The sequence below is a fragment of the Megalobrama amblycephala genome, linkage group LG3 (assembly GCF_018812025.1).
Source record: "Megalobrama amblycephala isolate DHTTF-2021 linkage group LG3, ASM1881202v1, whole genome shotgun sequence".
Classification (NCBI taxonomy): Eukaryota; Metazoa; Chordata; class Actinopteri; order Cypriniformes; family Xenocyprididae; genus Megalobrama; species Megalobrama amblycephala.
The window spans coordinates 20,328,698-20,350,398 of NC_063046.1; the positions used below are offsets into that span (position 1 = coordinate 20,328,698).

The 21,701-nt window shown below is 38.8% G+C and overlaps 1 protein-coding gene across 3 annotated transcripts in view; it reads left to right on the forward strand.

Moving 5' to 3' along the window:
• The window catches only part of plekhg4 (pleckstrin homology domain containing, family G (with RhoGef domain) member 4), a 67,347-nt gene that overhangs the window by 18,635 nt on the left and 27,011 nt on the right, over positions 1 to 21,701 (forward strand). For 2 of the 3 annotated variants that reach the window (XM_048184591.1, XM_048184590.1), the window contains exons 3-11: positions 1,090 to 4,147; positions 8,475 to 8,651; positions 8,733 to 8,856; positions 9,630 to 9,723; positions 12,473 to 12,559; positions 13,214 to 13,330; positions 13,465 to 13,563; positions 16,175 to 16,323; positions 20,864 to 21,002. In XM_048184591.1, coding sequence (XP_048040548.1) covers positions 1,090 to 4,147; positions 8,475 to 8,651; positions 8,733 to 8,856; positions 9,630 to 9,723; positions 12,473 to 12,559; positions 13,214 to 13,330; positions 13,465 to 13,563; positions 16,175 to 16,323; positions 20,864 to 21,002 — 4,044 coding nt within the window. The remainder of the gene's footprint in view (positions 1 to 1,089; positions 4,148 to 8,474; positions 8,652 to 8,732; positions 8,857 to 9,629; positions 9,724 to 12,472; positions 12,560 to 13,213; positions 13,331 to 13,464; positions 13,564 to 16,174; positions 16,324 to 20,863; positions 21,003 to 21,701) is intronic. The other variant, XM_048184592.1, reaches the window with a different exon arrangement.

Genomic DNA, 21,701 nt, shown 5'->3' on the forward strand with positions numbered 1-21,701 from the left:
ATGCGTGTGTGTCAATATGTGTATTTATGCTCTTGTGAACCCAGTGGGAACAGCGGCTGCTCGCAGCACCTGGGGTCAGTGGAGTATCTCCAGGTCTGTCTCTTCCTCTGTGTAGGTGGGGGCTGCAGCTTGAAGGTGAATGAGCATATAATAATGGGAAACAGAAGCTTAAACTAAGAGGTCTGTGAATAAAAAGCCCTTTCACCCCCCTTACCCTCGGAGCAAGGACATCCAACCCTCCTTCCTCCCTTGCCCTGCTCTTCCTTTCAAAGGAAACAGGCCATTTTCAGCCGACCGTAGTCAACTTAGCAGAATATTCATTTCATCGCTGGTATATCCGAAACCACGTTTGCATCAAGTTACACAGAGCCGGTCAGTATTACAGTCTTTGACATGACTGTCAAGGCATATAGGAAGAAACTCTGAACTATGGAATTGTTTCAGGACTCCAAGGCTATTTTCTCATTCTTTAGTGTCTCAGTACACTTCCTTTTGTAGAATTCATTCAAATGAATGAAACGGGGTACAGAGTGACTACGGGGCCTTCTCTGTAAAATTGAATTACGATAAAGGGGCTTATTGTTCAAACTGTCTCAGTGAATCATCTAGAAGCATCCGGATTCAACAAGAAAGAATCTCTCATGTCCACTTTTAGTCCTGTGTTATTCACTGTTGCATTACAATGAGCAAGCCATAGTCACTGGTCAACAGGTTTTTATTTGTTTTGTTTTTTTCAAAAGTACATGCATACAAACATATATCGTCTAGAGGAAAAATGAAAGACAAACCAGTTGTCATGTTACTTAGAATGGGGGAGGGGAGCTTTAAAGTTGTTTTAAAAAAGTTTTAAAGTCCTGAAAATTATATGTGCCATATATAATAATTAAGCTGGATGACCCATTGACAGAATCCTGCCTCTAGCTCTTAGTTTTGCTAGATTTTATAGCAGTATATTAAAATATGGATTGTATGTCTTCGTAAGAAAACTGAAATGTGTCAAAAGAGTAATTCTGTGTAACTGACAACAGTTTAATTAACATTGATTGATTGGTTGCCTGACTGATTGTTCCCTCTCTCCTCTCTCTGCAGTTCCCATACTGTGGTTTCCTTTTTCGTCATGAAGGCTGGCCACTGTGTGTTCATGAGAAGGTCATAATCCAGCTCTCCTCTTTGGACTGGCGTGTGTTACGGCCCAGTGACTTCTACTTGCAGGTGACTCCAACACCCAGAAGCCCCCCGCGCATCACGGTGAAGTGTCTGGCAGTTAGCGGGCAGCATGTGGAGGAGCTTAACATACCGGAGCTAGCATACACTTCTCTATTCACCATGGACTGGCTGGAATCCATCAACCGGGAGAGGAGTGTGGTCAGAAAAGCTGCCCTGGAACACTGTCTTTTATCAGCGGATAATGACATTTTTAGGGTACCGTGGGAGGATATTGTTCACCCAGAGTTTATCAGCAGACCCTCCAAAGTTACAGAACAAAGCGAAAGTAGAGGGATGGCCAAGGACGTTGCAGACAGAGAGGGGAGGGACTCTGACATAGATCAAGAAGACAACCCTGAGGACATACAATGTAGGATTTTTATTGACACTTCCACGGACCAATCAGCAGAGATGCACTGTCAGAGCAAGGGGGTTAAGCTCCTCCCTGCTCTCAGTGAGATCAATAAAGACGGCAGTGGGCAGAGCTCTAGCAGCACAGCGGAGGATTCAGAGGGAGAGTATGTGGAGCTAGCCGATATCTCCTTACCACGCTTTTCCCCACAGAAGGGCTCTCTCACTCAAGCCATTAGTATGAACTACAGAAATCTACATAAACCGCAGACTGCTGGTTCCTCTCAGCCTAAAGCCAAACCAGAGGAGAGTCTTTTGAAGAATGGTGCATGCTCTCAGAGCATGGTGTGTGCCATGCTGATTGAGGAAAATCTGAGTGATACCTATCAATCTGTGATCTTAACCCCCACTGCTCCTGCAGAGGCAGAGCATCTTCTCCAGCAGGTGGACGGGTCTAATTCCACCTCTGCTGCAGGTACAGCCTCCTGTGACAGTGTGTCTGAGCATGAGTCTGAGAGAGAGTTGTACAACCATGATACTGCTCCACTATCTGATATGTCAACGCAAACAGGCATTAAACCAGTCAACACAACACAACTTGACAGCAGTATCATCAGCACATCACAACCAAACAGAAAACCAGTCAGCACATCACAACTAGTCAACAAGCCAATCCAGAGATCACAGTCAGACATTAAACCAGTAAACGCATCTCAGCTAGACAACACTCTAGACAGCACATCACAACTTGTCAGTGAGCCAAATAAGACATCACAACCAGATGTTGAACCAGTAAGCATATCTCAACCAGACCTTAAACCACTATGCATATCTCAACTTGACAGCAAACTAGTCAGCACATCACAGCTAGTCAATGAACCAATCAAGACATCACAACCAGAAGCTGAACTAGTTAGAACATGTCAGCTAGACAGTAATTTAGCCAGCACATCACAACCAGACAGCAAACCAGTAAGTATGTCACAACTAGTCAGTGAGCCAGTCAAGACATCACAACCAGATAGTAAACCAGTTAGCGCAACTCAGCTAGACAACAAACTAGTCAGCCTGTCAAAACCAGTCAGCACGTCACAGCTAGTCAATGAACCAGTCAAGACATCTCAACCAGATGTTGAACTTGTAAGAATATGTCAGCTACACAGCAATTTAGGCAGCACATCACAACCAGACAGCAAACCAGTAAGCATGTCACAACTAGTCAGTGAGCCAGTCAAGACATCACAACCAGACCTTAAACCAGTAAGCATATCTCAACTAGACAGCGAACTAGTTAGCACATCACAACCAGAAAACCAACCATTCAACACATCACAACTAGAATGTGAACCAGTTAGCATATCTACACCAGACAGCAAACTACTCAACACATCACATCTATATGAAATGCCACTAAGTACATCACAACCAGACAGCAAAACAGCCGACATGGAGCAACCAGACAGCGAAGTAACTAGTACATCACAACCAGAGAATAAAATGTTATCTGGTCATTTAGAGAGTGAAAACTCAGAAGTTTCTCTGGATAATATTGAATTACTTGAGTCTGATCCTACTGCAGAAGCAGAAGTCAGATCTGAATCTGAGCAGGTGAGAGGTGATTGTGGCATGGAAGGCAGTTGTGATCTGCAGAACAGTGGATTGTCGATCTCTGAGCCTCTAGCTGTAGATGTGTCTTTACAGAAACAGACTGAGCAAACAGATCACAGCCTATGTCAGATATACACACACATCCATACACCACCTGAGAAAGTGCATGATCTTACTGCCATAAAAGAGGACCATGAGACATTTAGTAACAGTAGACATGACACAAATGAATCTGATGGTGAATATAGTCCCGTTTCGGCTGCTCCGCCAAACAAACTGGTAGCCTTGGCCTCTGTCACCACAGTGCCTGGGGAGGATCTGGTTACACTCATTTCACAGGGTCAGGTGAGGACAGAATCCTGTGAGGACAGAAACAATGAGACAGAGGTGGAAATCCAGACAAAGGAAGAATGTGCAGAAAGAGAAGTAGTGGGAGAGCTGCCTTGTGAAGAGGCAAAAATGGTAGAAAATAAAAGCAATAGATTGTTGGAAAGCAAGACCGAGAATGAATTAGAAGTTTGTATGGAAAAGGAAGTTGAGACTGCTCAAACAGGTCTGGTAGATACCATGCCTAAGTCTGTCTCTGACGTACGAGTTCAGGAGGAGGGCAGCTTCTCTGTAGGAACAGATGAGAAGAAACAAACCAATGTTAAAGAGCATGGGGTGGAGAAAGAGGAGACCAAGGCCAACACTTTGAGTGAGCAGGAGGCCATAGTGACCAGCTTTTCTGAAAATAGAGTCCAGTCAGCATGCACTCAAGTCCTTGATCTAGCCTCAGATGTACCAAGCACAAATGGACATATGCACACTCAGGACACACCTACCACCGAACGAGAAGGGCAAAAAACAATGGAGGAGGAGAGAAAGGGGGAAAAGGAGGAGAGGCGAGAGGATGAAGTTACTTCTTCTGTGAATGGCTCTCCAGCAGAGCATCAGCAACAAGCAGACATGGATTCCCATTACCATCAGCAGGAAGAGCAAGGTAGAGTCATCTTTGCCAAAGTCCATCCCGCTCATCTTTACTTTATCCACATGCCTTATTTCTAGGGCTGTAACGATATGCGATATGAAACCGAAATCGCGATACGCAGGTCCACGAACCTGTATCGCGATGTGAGAAGGCAGAATCGCGACACACCCCTTCCAACTCCCAGAGTTATCCTTCCTGTCCAGATCCAATGCTACCACATTTTTAAATTACTATAAGTATTAGGGGTGTAACGATTTATCGTAGATGGTGTGTCTCAATCAGCTCTCTAGTTCAGTAAGTGTTTCGGGCACACATTGAATCTTGCAAGCAGGTTTAAACGTTTCTCATGTCAGTCTCTTGCATGGTCGCGTGAGAAAAGTCGTGGCTTTCTTTCACCGCAGTGCACAGGAACAGCTGTGCTCACAGAAAAGCAAAAGACGCTTGCGATGCTTTGCTTTAAGAAGTTCTGTGGGGCCGTTCACATATTGCGTCTTTTCCGCGTGCAAGTCAGTTATTATTTTCAAATGTAGCCGCGCGGCAAGCGCGCTCATAATGGGATCAACGCGGTCGCGACGCGCATGCAATTCTCAACTTCTCAGAATGCCGCAAGCGCACCGCAGGTCGTGTGACAAGAATCAACCGATCAGCTATGGCCTTTCCATAACAAAACATCAAAAGCTCAGCCGAACAGCTGATCATAGCTGTACATGGTGGTTTTTATATCTTATCTCCTTCAATATATCTCGTAGTAAAACTAATGCAAGGGCTAGAAATCATTTATCCTTAGCAGAAACATCCTGATCCTCTTGGAGAGCTCAGTTCATGGTTGCATAGCAACGACCGACGCCACGGGAGCGCAAGCGCTTTGGAAAGAAGGAGAAGCGGTGCGGCCGCGCCTTCCACGCGTTTTTAGACGCGATATGTGAACGGCCCCTATTCATAATTCTAAGTTCATGTTAAATTTAACATTTTTTTTCAGTGACAGACAGCCCTATTCAGCTGTTAATTTGAATACAGAAGGTTTTTATTAAAATTTTATATTTATTTATTTTATTGAAATGTGATCTTGTATGTACAACAAGGAAAATTATTGAAATTTGTTCATGTTTTTTTAATAAATCTTGTTTGAATTTCAGTTTCATTTTGTTCAAAATATCGTGATACGTATCGTATCGTGAACTCCGTATCGAGATACGTATCGTATCGTGACCTGAGCGTATCGTTACACCCCTACTTATTTCTCTTTAAACTCCTCCCACTTTCCCCTTCCATTTTTCATTTTCCATCCCTGTTTCTTCATCTTAACAGATGCATCTAAGCTCTGAACTGTTTCAGATGCATCTAAAGACTTCTTCCACTGCCTCAGCTGATGAAGAAGGACCTACTTCTCTTCCTTCTCCTCTTATTTATTCACTCAGTTCATTCACTTTCACAGTTTCACCCTCTTCCACACATTTTAACACTTTTATAACTATATTTTAATTAATTTATGATCCCCTCTATTATTCACTTTTAGCTTCTTTTAATGGTGTTTCATGTATGAATTGTGTTCTACTTCACGGCCTCCATGGTTTGCAACAGTTGTTCACTATAGTGAGTCATTTTTTTTTCTTCATCATTCATACATTGCCATGTCCACCTAGTATATTTACTCTAGATTAGCAGACTAGCTCCGGCGTTTCAACATTCAGGCCTCTGACACGTTACAAATGGCTCTCAAATGGCCCATACTTCGACCTGATAGAGCTGCTTTTCTCTTCAGGCTGAAAGAAAAGCGTGGGAGGCTCTGGTTTTACTTAGACTGGGCTCTTTACAAGGACTCACTTCTTTGTAGCAGGTCATATTCCGGCCTCTAGACAGTTTGTTTTCATATTTAGACACACATTAATTCCACTGAGCACCATCCAAGTTAGACAGCGTTTCACATCTGAACTACTAAAGGAAACAGCTGAAGAGAAGCGTGGGTCATGTGCAGGATTTTTGCTTTGTGTACTTTAGTAACTCAATCCTGCTTACGTTTAGATTTAAACTATTTTAAGACATTTGTTGCAGTGAGTAAAGCTGATATCAGATGAAGTGTGTTTTGTGTGTGATCAGGAGCTACTTGTATGCACATTAATATCACATTCTTTATGCTTTTTTATTGTTATTATTATTATTTTATTTTTTCCAAAAAGTTGTTTTGAACAATCAACACAACTCCACATCCACATCATAAGATTCTGAACAGGTTGTTGTCAGTGTCCCACCTCCTCGTCCTCTTCATCCAGAGGATTTGGTTGCTTTAGATGTGCTCACCTGGCTCAGGTGTGCTACAGGTGTGAAGAAAGATATATGAGATGAGGTGATGTGGGTGGGCCTGAACACAATCCCTGCTGTGGGACCTCTGAAATTGCAGGGGGTAAGCAGAGGGGGATGTTTCAGTGTGTGTGTTCGGGGGTTATAGATGGAGTGTTTAAGTAATGGAGAACGGGTGGAGGGAGGCACTGCTTTGAAGATAGGAACAGCAGACAGAAGAAATGATGGTGTGTTTGTTGTGGTAGTTTGACTATGATAGATCTGATTCTTTCTCTCTTAGTGGGTGGTTCACAAACCCTAAACATTTTTTGAGTTTCAGTACTACAGCAATGCTACTATGGCTATTTCCTCTATACACGTTAAAAGTAGGCTTATCTGCTTATCATTTATTCTTTTCATAATTTTTCCATTTTTCAGAGGATTTCAGGCGTTTATACTACTCTTAATCCACTGTTTCAAGTGAATAAGATTGAGTCTGCTCTTATGTTTTGTAAAGAGTAAAAATTGAAAAGTAAAACCTCAAATCTTCAGTGTCAGCAGTTTGCTGGGTGTATTTTTAGTTTTGAAAGGAAAATTACCTTTGGGCAATGCTTCTCTAAGATCTATAAAACCTTTTGAAAAGCAGTAGAGACATTAATGAGAATTCAGTCTGTGAAAGAGACAGCTGATGAGCTGGGCAGATGGAAGACTAAAGACTAGATGATAGTATGGATAAGCTCAGTAAAATTTCTACAAGTGAGCAACATCTATGTGAGTTTATATAGAATGTTTTAGAGGCGTCCCTAACGGTCTGACTATTCAGGGTCCACAGCTACATCAGAAAGAAGAGAAAATCAGATAGAAAGAAGAAATGCATGAAGAATAAAAGCTGAGGGGATGGCCCATGGCCAGACTGAACTCCAGACTTTTGGCGAGACAGTGTGAAGCCAAGACCCTCTCTTCTCTGGCCTGTCTGGGGCAGCACTCAGCTCCTTGGGGGGGCTCATATGGTCGACTTCCTCAATGTGTGCATTCTGTGGTGAGGAGGATGTTGGGTAGACAAGGAGTCAGGGAGAAAGCAAAGAGAAAGTAGGGGTAAAAAGCCTCTTATTTGTCAAATATATCGTAGCTTTTACCCAGCTGAAGAAGAACATTCCATTATGTTTATATTTCTTTCCTCAGAAGCTAGCTTCTGCTGTTCCAGCTCAAATCCCTTCTGAAATATAGCAATCTCAGCCAGATTATGCTTTAGAGCAATTTATACATGTTTTTCTTGCCCTTGTGCAAGCTGTTTTACGAGTCCTGGAATTCCCAGGACTCTATCTCATCTGTTTTTGATCTCAGTATCTATTTTCTGCACAGCAGCAGCAGTGCGTGGCAGCGCAGTGAAGCAGAACTTTAGTTTTATGACTGTCGGAAGCTGATCTCCGGTTATCTTTGAGCCATATCATGCTGTCAGGTATATGGGGCACAGATCCAAGCCGCCCTATGGATCGAAGCACAGGATGATACCTGGAATGCTTTAAATTAGCTAGGAGAGTGTGTTTGTTTAATTTGAGGGCTGAGCTGCATGATGGTACGGATTGGGCAAATGCTCACGCTCCGTTCAACCGTTTCTACATTGCTTTTTGTTAGTAGGGGATTCAGAGAATGTGGGTCTACTGGCTTTGTTAGGAAACCTGTCATGTGAAAAGACCTCAGTGTCTTCAGAGTCTGAATAGCTTTGTGTTTCATGACCTAGAGATTTAGCTTTTTTTATGTTTGGAGCCAAATGTAGTTATCATTCAGTCATCTGTAAGCAGTGCTGTATATCTTCAGCGAGTAAGAATCTCCAGAGAATAATCCATTTTTGTTACTAAGTGATCAAACATTGCAGTAAACTCTAACTTGCACTGATCATATCAACGTTATCTGTGAACTTACTAAAGACTGAAGTGATGCATTATTGTCTTTAATGATAAAAGACAGATTGTAGACTGATTTGTCAGTGTTGTAAACTGGTTTCTTTGTTTACATTTAGGTGTTTGTGTGGAAATAACTTCAACTGATTTTCATATTCCAGCATCCAGTCAGGAAGTAGACAGCAGTGTTTGTCACCTGTCTGCTAAAACCCAGAATGAAGACCCCTCGGCAGTTCCTCCACCACTGCCGCCCATCTCCCAGAGGACCCAGCCTGTCCAGAGTGAGGCCCATGACATCAATCCTGATGTCCTGAGCTCAGGAGTGCTCTGTCTGCCTGGTGAGGGTCTGCTTCTAATGCCATTAATATGGTCCTGCTGTCAATATGATCCTAAAGCTCAATTTTTAAAATTAATTTTAGGAACAAGAGATAAATCAGGCCATGCCCTTGTGACTGTGACAATGAGAAACACTATCTGGTTGAATCCAAATTGCAACAGTGGAGAGCTGGTGCGGATCATGGTCTACTTCTACAGTACACTCAGGTACACACAATGCCGTTAAAAAGTTTGGTATCAGTAAGATTTGTTAAAGGAACACTCCGCTTTTTTTGAAAATAGGCTCATTTTCCAACTCCCCTAGAGTTAAACAGTTGAGTTTTACCGTTTTCGAATCAATTCAGGCGATCTCTGGGTCTGGCGGTACCACTTTTAGCATAGCTTAGCATAGTTCATTGAATCTGATTAGACCGTTAGCATCTCGCTCAAAAATGACCAAAGAGTTTCAATATTTTTCCTATTTAAAACTTGACTCTTCTGTAGTTACATCTTGTACTAAGACCGACGGAAAATGAAAAGTTGCGATTTTCTAGGCCGATATGGCTAGGAACTATACTCTCATACCGGCGTAATAATCAAGGACCTTTGCTGCCATACCATGGGAGCAGCAGGCGCAATGATAATGACACACCGCCTGTGACCCCCTGCTTGCACAGGGAGTGTGCCTTGCAACCATGGAGACATTTGTGTGAGATGCTGTGTTAATATCATTCGAAAACGGTAAAACTCAACTACTTTGAAAAAAAGTGGAGTGTTCCTTTAGTGTTTTTAAAAGAAGTCTCTTATGCTCACCAAGGCTGCATATTTGATCAAAAATACAGAAAGAACTGTAATATTGTTAAATATTATTATTATTATTATTATTATTATAAAATTATTATAATCTAAAATCTGCATTTAGAGCAATAAACCATCGAATGTTATTTATTTACCTTTCCTTCATCAAGCATGATGACACATGACCTTAATTTGACTTTCAGGAAGGAAGTTAGTGCTGTGGGACTAACTGTCCTGGTGGATGCCCGCAGGTGTTCTCCTGTCCCCGCCCTCTTTAAAGCCTTCAACATCCTCCAGGTAAGAACACCCTGCCAGTATGATTTGTAATAAAACACATTCATATCCTCTAGAGAACCCTACCCAGATAAAACTATCACATACAGTTCACATCCTCAAGGCGTTTCATTTCTCATACTTTCTACAATACTGAATGGAATGCAAACTTGCCATAAATCTTAATATTTAAATCTAACTTCCAACTAGACATCTGCTACTGAGGAATTCAGAAGAGCTTACTAAACTAAAGTAAATCTTTGAGAAGAGCTTTCATCAACATAATCAGTCATTATTGGCTAAACAAGGCAAATAAAAGCATCGCATCATAAATATTAACTGTGTGTGAATGCAACTATTTCCACAGCGGGGAAATCACAATTACACATTAGGACATGCTCACACGAGATAGGAAGAGAGAGGGAGATTGCTTTGGTTTTCCTTTCCTCATCTGGGATTGATTATTTTGCAGATTGCATCAACTTCTGAAATGAAGACCCTTGATTTTTGCGTGTTAGTAGTTATTTACTTGGATTTCATCTCAATGGTTAAAGATTGCTCTTTTACAAGAGTGACCTGACTAAGGTGGCAGTAGAGAACACAAGCATCATATCCTGTCAGATTTCATTTTATACATTTACTTTTAGTGTTTATGGAGATTAGATGGCTTATCTCATATATGTGGCCTTACACTGTAGAAGAATCACCTACCAGCCATTTACATGAGTGATGTGAGGAAACCGGTAAATAATCCCTCAGTGATACTACAGAAACATGATCCCTGAGCACATTTAATGGAAGTGACTTCAGACTGAGTTTGTGCTGTGGACCTTAATGCAGATTAACTGCTTTCTTCTTCTGCCAGAAACCTGCCCTACTCTGACAGACTGATGCACCAACGCTGACTTCACCATTTAAACATCCTAAGTGAGATAGAGAGAGATAAAAAATGAGTAATATAAAAGTAAAATTAATGAATGGTTTTAATGATGATGTTGTTTTGAGTATCACAGGGCCTCTGTGAGAGGTTTTCGTTGTCTTTATGTTGTCATTTGAGATTTAAAACAGCTGCAGAAATCCCCCATATGGCCTTTCCTTAGTTTATTTGTTCTCATTTCTTTGAACTTCTATCTGTATCTGTAATCCATGATGGACTGCATACAAGTGCTGTCTTGTGGAAAAGGTGGCTTTACTGAAAGCATAGGAGATTCTTGATGATGTACTGCTAAACTATGTGAATGTCACGTGTTTGAATGCCCTTCAGTGTATTCAGGGTCAGTGCTAACACTGACAGATGAGGTCTGTCTGAATGAATGCAGTAGCTTAGTGACCAGTCCTCAGGGAACAGCCGCAGACTCTCCTCCCTCCACTGATATTATCATCGGATTATAGCTATCCTTTTGAGCTGACAATTGCACTTTTCCCTCAGACCTCTGTATTCAAATAAATAAGCATGAACCACCGCCAACCAAAGAATTTATTTTCTTTTGCCTTATTACCTGATTCAACAACAATATAGTAACACCTTGGCTCAGAGACACTTTTGATTGACATTTTCAGGATGCGAGTTTTTTAATGAACATAAAACCGTGGAAACCATGATACTTTTTTCCAGGATTCTTTTTTTTTTTATTTTACATTATAAATGTCTTTAATATCACTTTTGATCAGTTAAATCCAATCTTACTTTTGAACTCTGTTGGAATTGTGATGTGACGCACGTTTGAGTTGTTTATCAGTCTGATAGAGATCTATCAGTTGTCTGTTGTCAGACTTTTGTTTACTTTCAACAATCCACACATTAATCATTCCATCTCATCAGCCCCCACATGACAGGGGAAAACTGGAAACCTGACCCAACCTTACCATATATTCAGGATTTTAATACACTCAAAATGCAAAGTGAAAGATAAAACGGCAGTGTTTCAGTAAATAGACAATAAATATCAGCAGTAAATATGTCTCAGCCCTTTTGTTTGTTGATGTTTCTGGAACATTCCTCAGTGAATATTCCAGCAGAATTTTTTTTTCTTCTGTTCTGATGTGGCTATGATGGCATGATAATGTGTGCATGATCAGTATGCATGATGACATGCAAGGAAACAGCTTTCAAAGGGCATAATAGACTTCTCTGGTCTGTTTTTACAGAATGTTGTTTTTCTGCTCTTTTGTTATGGGGCATACATGGACAGAAGGCTTTTATTGTGGTTTTTGGGGCACATGACAGAAAAGTGTCTGCTAGGTTATGTAACCTTTAAAAACTTTTTTCAATGATATAAATGAAGCATTCAATGAAAATTCACTCTGTCTATTTTCTTAATGTTATTAACCTTATTGTGAAAGATTCATCCAGACACATTTTTACATCTTACTTTTTTTTTTCTTTTCTTTTTTTTTTTTACCTCGTAATTCTTAATCATAATGTCATAACTGGTTGTTGGTAAAATGACAGGCTTTTTTTTTTTTTTCGATAATCTTTTACACTTGGATATACATCACAATAAGGAAAAAAAAGATCTGTTGCTACTTCTGTTTCTAGGGGATTATTCCAGTAGTACAAATGCAAGCTGTTTTGCAACATCTATAGCAATAGTAATATCTATAAAAGTATATTTTAATTCAGTAATCAGTAATTCAGTAATTACTTATTTAGTAAACATTAATGACTATAAAATAATTGTATTGGTCAGTAGGACTAGGCATTCTGGTTTAGTCTGTGAAATGTGTGTAATTCATTGTGCTGTCTGATATTTAGTTTATTCAATCTCTGCAGGAAGCCATGCCGGGATGCATCCATACAGTGCTGCTGCTGGCCGACAGAGATTTGGCTCTACGCATGGAGAAAACCTCTTCTATACAGGTAACGCACAAACATTACCCATCATGTGTAACTTGCCATGACTTTACAGCCACGGTAACACTCAAACAATAAAGGCATGGAGTGCTAAATGTGGTATTACAGCATGTGACTTGCATTTAATGAGGGCAGGAAGGAAAACAAAAAAACAAAAACAAATGTAAATCCATAGTTTACTCTATAGACATGGAAATGGAGGTCAGTTTTGACCTTTAGGTCCCGGAGAACAATGTCAGTTTACTGAAGGTTTCTAGTTAGTGTTAAAGGAAATCCTCCAACATCCTTTAATAAAATGTAGCCCACTTTTATAGAAATAAACAGCATCCACCAGCACTGACAAGATTCTGGCTTTAACCTAGTTACTCTGCACTCTTTGAGAAATAGATGGCTATTTTAAAACACAAGTGTCTGTACTGAGACGCTGCTTGTGCCTGACACAAATCGAACTACCAGAGATAGACTCTTGTAGCTACGTAGGAAAGTGCTTCAGTTGAGAATTTCTCAACAGCTGGACTGATAGTGTAGCCTAGACATCTATCTAAGCTATTAGAATAGCTCAAGTGTTTATGATGGCACTATAATACATATTTGTCCCCTGTAATGCAGAAGCTAAGACCTGATGACTGTTGTGTTCTGTGTTCTTTTTGCATCTGTCAGGTGGAGTTGTTGACATCTTTGAAGTCTCTCTACAAGCATGTGGACATCGCTCAACTCCCCACTGAGTTTGAAGGCACTTTCCCTTATTCCCACAGTAGCTGGGTCTGTTTCAGAATGGTGAGAAAATCATCATAGTCATTACTAGGGCTAAGGCTGGAATACACTACATGTTTTTGCCTTGAGTTTTTAAACTGATTTGTAGCCTGAAAGTCTTGTTCTTAATCTAAACATTTCTTTTTGTTATGTCTCAGAGGTTGGAGCAGCTCACCAGCCATTGTGAGGATGCTGTGAACCTGCTTCAGAACTCTATCAGCAAACTGGAGTCTACAGTGCTGCCACCTACAGCAGAGGTACTGCAACAGTCAATAAAATACTTTTCTAAAAGCAGCTCTACCAAAAGCAGTCCTACAAAAAATGCTTTGTCCCAGCCCTGTCAGGAATGAGAGAGAATCAAAACCATGACCTTGAAATATATATATATATATATGGCAGTTTGCCTGTGAACCAGTTGAGCCCCTTAACTCTTGGTTCTAGAACTCATTATGACCTTCTGCATCAGTGTGACAGTGAACTCTGCCCCAGCAGGGCATCACCATGGCACTGAAGTTTTCTGTTCTTAGTCTGAGGGACTTCTATTCTGTTTCCATGAAGTATAGCAGTGGCACTGGTGTCCAGTTACAGTGATTTAACAACTGTTCTATTTAGAAGTCATGTTGAGTTTTGAAAAATAGACTTCGGTTTGTGTGTGGTTGGGGTTAGTGTGTCAAGGCTTTGACTGAGTTGACCTCTGGCTGTCAGTAGAGGTCACGAAGGACCTTTTTTATCCACAGGCTTCTGGGGGAAAACAGGGCCTCAGGAGAAGTAATGATCTCCCAGAGGAGTGTTTATCTGCAGCCATCTTCAAAATCACTTACCAAGGGTTTATTTAAAGTGTAGAATGGCAAAGCAGAAAGAGTCTGGTGAATGAGGGTATGGATTTCTGCTTGACTTTGTGCTGAATGCAAAAACAGCCCCTCTTGTGGATGAAGTGATGCTTAGATGTTAAATGAATAGAAAACCAGAATAAGTTACGGCCTGTCCGCTTATCTCTCTGCCGTTTCTTCTATGTCTTCTGTCTCCTTCTTTTAATCTAAATGTTTTTCCACCACAATTCTAAATTACTTTATTTTATTTTATTCCAGTATTTTTTAAGAACCTCTCATATCTTCATTCTCTTCCATTTAATAGTTTAATAAAGTGTCTATGAAGAGTTTTAAAGCAATTTTGTAAACAAAACTGAAAATAGGCTTTAAAACACAGAGAAACATCCACTGCACTGACATTTGTAATGCATGTAATTGCTCTACAATTTAATCACACTTCACACACACATGCTAATTAGAGTGTAGATGTATGACTGTAATTATGAGATTTTTATCACTTTAAGTACTTTTTCAAAAAGGCTTTTGAGGTTATTTAATATAATATAATATAATATAACCTTTTGTTGTTAGCACCTCATAGACTCCGCATAATGTGGTCAGACCACCATCTGCATCATTGAGTGGGTATTATAGATGCTTTTCTGGGTGGTACACACACAAAAAGACCCATACAACCTAAAAAAGTATTACACCCCAAACTCTAACCTTAGAGATTACAGATAGATTTTAATTAAGACTGTGTTTCACTAATTTATTAACCTTGTTTACTAGTGAGAACTATTCTCAGAAGTGGTTTCAATAAATTTGTTAGGCAATTTTCAGAAAAGTAAACATGTAATACGTCATTTGAACCATTTAGAATGTTTAACCATTTTACACTTGAAAAGAGGTTAAAAAATAAGGTTAAAAAAATACTACCAGTACTTTATGATGAGCATGTTTAAATTAAAATCATGTAACTATTGGTCAAAAATTACTTTTTATTCAGTAAAGAAGGACACAGTAAATTCAATTGATAAAAAGTGACAGTAAAAACTTTGAGATTTTTAGAAAAAGATTTCTCTTTCAAAAAATACTGTTCTTTTAAATTTTCTGTTAATCAAAAAAATGCTGAAAAATTATCTTGATTTCCACAGAAATGTAAAGCAGCACAACTGTTTCAGTTGTGTTTCATCTGTTTCATCATTGATAATAATAAAAAAAAAATGTTTCTTGAGCACCAAACCGGTATATTAGAATGATTTCTAAAGGATCATGTGATGCTGAAAACTGGAGCAATCATACTAAAAATTTAGCTTTGCAACATTTAAAATATATTAAAATAGAAAACAGTAATTTTAAATTGCAATAATGTTTCACAATATTGCTGTGTTTTTGATTAAATAAATGCAGCCTTGGTGTACATATGAGATAAAAAAATCTTTTGAATTGTGGTGTACACTCATATGGGATGACTTCACTCCAGTCATATCAGTGGCTTAGAAAATCTGTTTTGTTGTACATCTGTGTGCATTTCTACAGTGGATTTGATAACTTTTACTTTGTCATTATGCTACATCCACACCAAAGGGGGTCAGTATATAAAATGCAAGATAAGTGTTGTATTGTTGTTAAGAAAGATGAATAAAAGCCAGCTTTAAGTACAACATCACAACTACACACACACCTGAAGGTGTGGCAGTTGTGTGTATCATTACACTGTACTGTAGCTTAAGCTCATTTGATCATTTAATGAGTACAAACGTGAGCTGGTATTAGATGAAGGAGGTGTAGATAACGTTTAATGAATAATAATGGATGCCTGTGTGCGTGAGAGTTTGTACAGGTAATGTGTGCTGCTGCAGGTATTACTCTATATGTCAAGGGAGTTTGTGAGACAGGAAGATAATGATGGGGTGTGTTTGTGTTTATGCTGAAGAAGGGATAGATATTACTCAGTGAGAACAGTATGTATTTGTAATAATCAGGTGTGGGAATATGTGCAGCTGTAGAGGAGTGTCTGTGTTTTATAGTAATGAATGTGTGTTTGTGTTTGCAGGAGGCACAGATCTTATTGTGTAAGTACAGAGAGCTGATGAGGACTGTTCTGGAGGACAGCAGGCTGGTGCGGCTACAGTTGGAGGGTGGAGCCGCTCTGTCCCGTTTGCGAAAAGAAGAGACCAGCGTCAGTCTGACAGAGGACTACAGGTGAGACAAGATTATACAGGCGTCAACCCACTGCACAGTGCACACATCACAAATAATCAAATAAGCTCAGTTCCAAAACCTAATGAGCTAAAGCTATTCCAAAAGGCAGGGAACTTAATTGTGCCGCCTCCTAAGATACCGTGTTTTGGTCAAATTCTAAAGCAGCATGACATGTCCTTTGCAGACAAGGCAATCCCAGAATGCACTGCAACAAGCTCATTGAAAAAATAAATCCAAGATAAAAGCTGATTAAACACCACTATTCAAACATTTTTATGTTTTTGAAAGAAGTCTCACCACAGCTGCATTTATTTGACAAAAAACATAGTAAAAACAGTAATATTGTGGAAAAATTATTATTTTTGTTTATTTTATTTTAAAATAACTTTTTAAATCAATTTAATGCATCCTTGCAAAATGAAGATATTCATTTCTTGCCAAAAAATAAATAAATAAATAAATAACATCTGACTGACCCCCAACGTTTAAATCGTAGTATGTAATTCATTGAATAATATAAAGATATTTATACAAAAAAAGCAACTGTAAATGACTATTTTACATGAAGTTTGTATGTCATATGCATATTAATGCACACATTTCAAACAGCTGTGAGTTGAGTCACTTCATGTGAGTTCCTGCCTATGTAGAACATTATAAATGAGTCACTAATGAAGTTTCATTTCAGTAAGGGTGCTGCCTTAATAGGCAGGCAGGCAACGAGGCAATTCGCTAGGTTTTGGAATTGAATTATAGAATTATTAGAGTTAAAGAGAGTTTGAGAATGACCAACAAGAGAGGAATAATGAGAGAGAGAGAAAGAGAGAAAGAAAAGTGTTGAGAGCATGGGAGAGCATGTTCAGGCCTCTGATGATCAGGGCTGGGTTCAGCTGGAGGTTGAGGGAGTGTGAATGTTATTTCCCACAGCTGAGCCAAGAGAAATGTCTTTATCTGCACACAATCATTTCATCCTGAAACATACACACTTAATCTCAGAGCTAAACAGACACCAGTATGCGCATGTATCTGTCTATGATAACATGGTATGGTTTGGATGCAGCAGGGCTCTTGTGCTGCTTCCTGTTTGACTTGGGTTGAAACACACAAGCATGTCTGCGCTGGCTTACTCAAGGGCAGTTTCAAAGCCTCCTGCTCAGACACAAACACTTTTTTGCTTTTGCCAAAGACTGGTAAATGAATATTCAATGAATATGCTTCTTAGTCAGCCTCTCTGGTCCTGCAACCTGATTTATTGTCCATCATGTCATCTCCTTCCCTTTTGTACATTTCATATTAGGTGAAATTATAGTTTAAAGGCTGTACATGTTCTTCAAGTTGCTCATTTGCTGTTTAACAAATGCCAAAATGAAACCTAAGCTGTCTGAGCTGCTCACACACAAGCACATCACCTGGATGCTGACAGACACACAAAGGGCTCAATCTCACAGTCTAAAGTGCTCAACAATAGTGAACAAATCCGGTTCTCTTTTTTTTTCTGCATTTTTCTGTCTTCATGAGACTGACTACTTCCCACACACATAATTTTTCTCTGTCTAGACTTTGTTTTTTGTTTTTTTTTAACACTTCCTTTGGATCCTAAAGGTGAACTATGACCCCTTGCTTTTTTACGGAATGGAATGATTGTGCTTTTACTCACTGGTGTGCTGCGTCCCAATTCACATACTATCCGTCCTAAATAGTATTCGAAAAAAGAATTAGTATGTCCCAAATCGTAGTATGTTGAAATGAGTATTCCAAAGATACCCGGATGGTCTACTTTTTCCGGTTAGAATTCGAAGTGCAGATCCGTGCACACTTCTAACCGCTAATATTGCCCATAACACATTGCGCTGTGGACGAGGATTCGATTAGAACTACAAATATGAGTACAAAGTGGTAAAAAACTACAAACATGACAGATGTACGAGACCGACGGTTAAGCAGAGCGGTTAAGATAAAAGGGCTTGAGCATAGACTGTAAAAGGGCTTGAGTGATTAATAATCAGTTTCTAACCTGACGAAAAGACATTTATTAAATGTTATCTACATTATATTTCATCTGCAACAGCATTGTGAACTTTTATAAAAAGGCGTTTGGTCATTAACTTCTAAATGCATCATTATGCAAAGATGAGGAGAGTTATTCCATGAAAAACCCATGACTGGCAGAACATTTCTCTCCGAAACGGTAGGAAATTAAATTTAATTGAATGTGGAGGATTTTAACTGTGACAAGATGATTGACAGGGTAGTTTAAACAGTTACAGGTTGCGTAACTAAGCGACAGAACGTCCGTTAAAGACGCAATTATGACGAGGTAGTATGTCCCAAAGCTTGCATACTCTTCTGCTACACACTCAAAAGTATGCACTTTTTCTTTACAAAAACAGTACATACTTTTAGGACGTAGTATAAGTAGGCGAATTGGGACGCAGCGGTGGTCTCTATTTGTTTGTTTGTTTTTTGTTTTTGTTTTTTGTTTTTTTTCAAATGTGCATATTACCTCTCTTTTATATAGTCCTTTTAAAACAGTTTAATATATAGTAGTAATAATAAACATAAATAATTAAACAAAAAAAATTAACAAATTCACTAATAAAAATTATTAAATTAAATGTTATTATTGTTGGCATTGTTGTTACAGTACATTTAATTTAATAAGAATAATTCATTGGCTACATTTTCATCAGTGATTATTGTTGACTTAATCTTATTATTATTAGAGACGCCAAGTGTATCTATATAGATCTATATACACTGTGTTCCAAATTATTTTGCAAGTGACGTATAAGTGGAATTTCAGTACAATAAACATTTCAGATTTTAGTTTTTCAAAGAAAGTGTTTGTTTTATTTCTCCGTATCTTTTTAGATAACTGGTATCAATCTCAGAAAGGTTGGTTAAATAGTTTGCCAGGCCTACTCAGGTAAATGGAAACCCTACTTAAAGATGTTGTTCCATCTTTCTGAAGAAAGACCGAGTTCTGCTGTGCTCTAAATTTCATCCTTTTCATTTTCAGTGAAATTTTTCTTCCTCTCCATATTGCATCAGAACTGTGACTTGCTTAATAATGTGGATCAACCTCTTTAAGTAGGGTTTCCATTTACCTAAGAAGACCTGGCAAACTATTTAACAAACCTGTCTGAGATTGATACCAGTTATGTAAAAAGATATGGAGAAATAAAACAAACAAACACTTTCCTTGAAAAACTAAAATCTGAATGTTTATTGTAGTGAAATTCTCCTGATATGTCACTTGCATAATAATTTGGAACACAGTGTACTAATATTGTATATATAGAAACAGATTTCATCTCTCTACCAAACACAATTAATCAACAGTATTATGATGGAATGCTTTTGCTATTGAGCTATTGAGCTGGCAATGAAGGCTTCTGATTTTTCATACATCCATCTTAGACTCTTATCTCTCTCATTCATTCTTTTGTCATTCTCTCTTGCCGGAATGTCTTTGATATCTCCTGCATGCTGTGATAACCCGTGTTTGCTCTGGGTGTGTGCTGTGAATAATTGGTGGGCTTTGGACTGACTCTGAGGTCCCTGATTTGCCCTTCATGCTTCTCATTGTGTGTACCACACAAATTCTTTCCAACACTAAACTCATGTCTAAGTAACTCATGTCTTTCTGAACCTGTGTGACTTTTCTTTTGCTGTGGAACTCCACACATTGTAAGTGAATTGGGCTGTCTTTTAATCTTTTAAAGCCATGTGACTATGTCTTTGCATACATGTGTATCCAACAGCAGGGGGCACAATTTTTGGCTGTGTCGTTATGCATGTGCCACATGTCTGTCTGCATTAATAAGTCTTGCTTGCTTTGATCAGTCCTTTGGCAGTCAAAATGGGAATGTGGCACTTCTCAAAAATAGTTTTTAATATTGACATTGGTGTTTATGGATCAGAGAGTGGATAACTCTTTGGCTGAGTTACTTGGCATATCGTTGAGGGGGAATGTTGTATAAATGTTTGACTAGAGCACAATACAGTATTGTGTAAGTGAACTACAGAAGTGATGAAGTCATCCAGTAGACATCAACCTCTTCTGTTGTGCACAGTGTGCTCTGTCACTGCGTATCACAGCACTGGAAATTCACACACAGATACATAAAATGCATCATTATTACTCACATTTCCTCAAAATAAATTTCTTGACTTACTATATACACATGAAAACAGTATACAGTCAATGACTCGCATTGTTTCTCCCATTTATGCACTTTCTTTCACATACAATTCACACACACATACACTGGCCCCCACCCCCAAAACACACACACACTCCAGCACTTCTCCATACTGTATCCCTGTGCCAGATCACTCTGTCAAACAAATTTGCACATCCAATTACATTCAAAGCCTTGTCCAGTCAGTGCATCTTGTAAGACTGTTTCAGCCAATGAGATGTGAGTGATGCAGTCAGTGTTTTCTCCACAGCACAGATGCTTGGAGTTTCTCTCAGGGAATAGAAACAAAGTCGAGACAATATGTAGACTAAAATGTAGACTGGTGTGTGTTTTAGAGATGCCATCGAGAATGCAGGACATCTGTATAACCAAGTGGATGAGCTGGTTCACAGGCTGGTGATGCTGTCCAACAAATGCACACAGGAACTGGAATTCATTATGGAGTTTAAGACCCTGGAGGAGGGATTCAGAGAGGTGAGGACTTAAGTTTTGCACTTGATGTTATGAATTCTATTCATGACAGCTGCTTCTGAGACTCAGCAAATGGTGCTATAATATTTATTCTCTTTTATTAATGCATTCTATGTTATTTCATGTTAATATGGCCACTTCTCATAATTTAAACCTGAAAATAAACAAAGTTTTAGGATTAAACTAAGAAAAAGGGTAACAATAAGGTTCATTAGTTAATAGTTAACTACATTAGTTAACACGAACTAATAATGAACTGCACGTCTACAGCATTTATAATTCTTTTTTAATGTTAATTTCGAAATTTACTAATACATTATTAAAATCAAGAGTTGTATTTGTTGCCATTAGTTAATGCACTGTGAACTAACTTGAACAAACAATGAACTGCTGTATTTTTATTAACTGTTAAAAAAGATTAACAAATGTATTGCTCATGGTTAGTTCATGTTAGTTAATACGTTAACTGTTAACAAATAAACCGTATTGTTAAGTGTTACCAGAAAAAGTAACACAAAATGGTTTTTATAGAAAAATAAATTAATTTACATTTAGAAAAAAAAACATAAATAAATTAAAGCTTCATATAAAACCATTAATGCAAGTTGGCGAGATTTCTACTGAGAAATACTGAAATAACTGTCAATTTAATTAAACTTTTCACTTTTCAAATTGTTTTGCTGATAATGACAAATTAAAAAA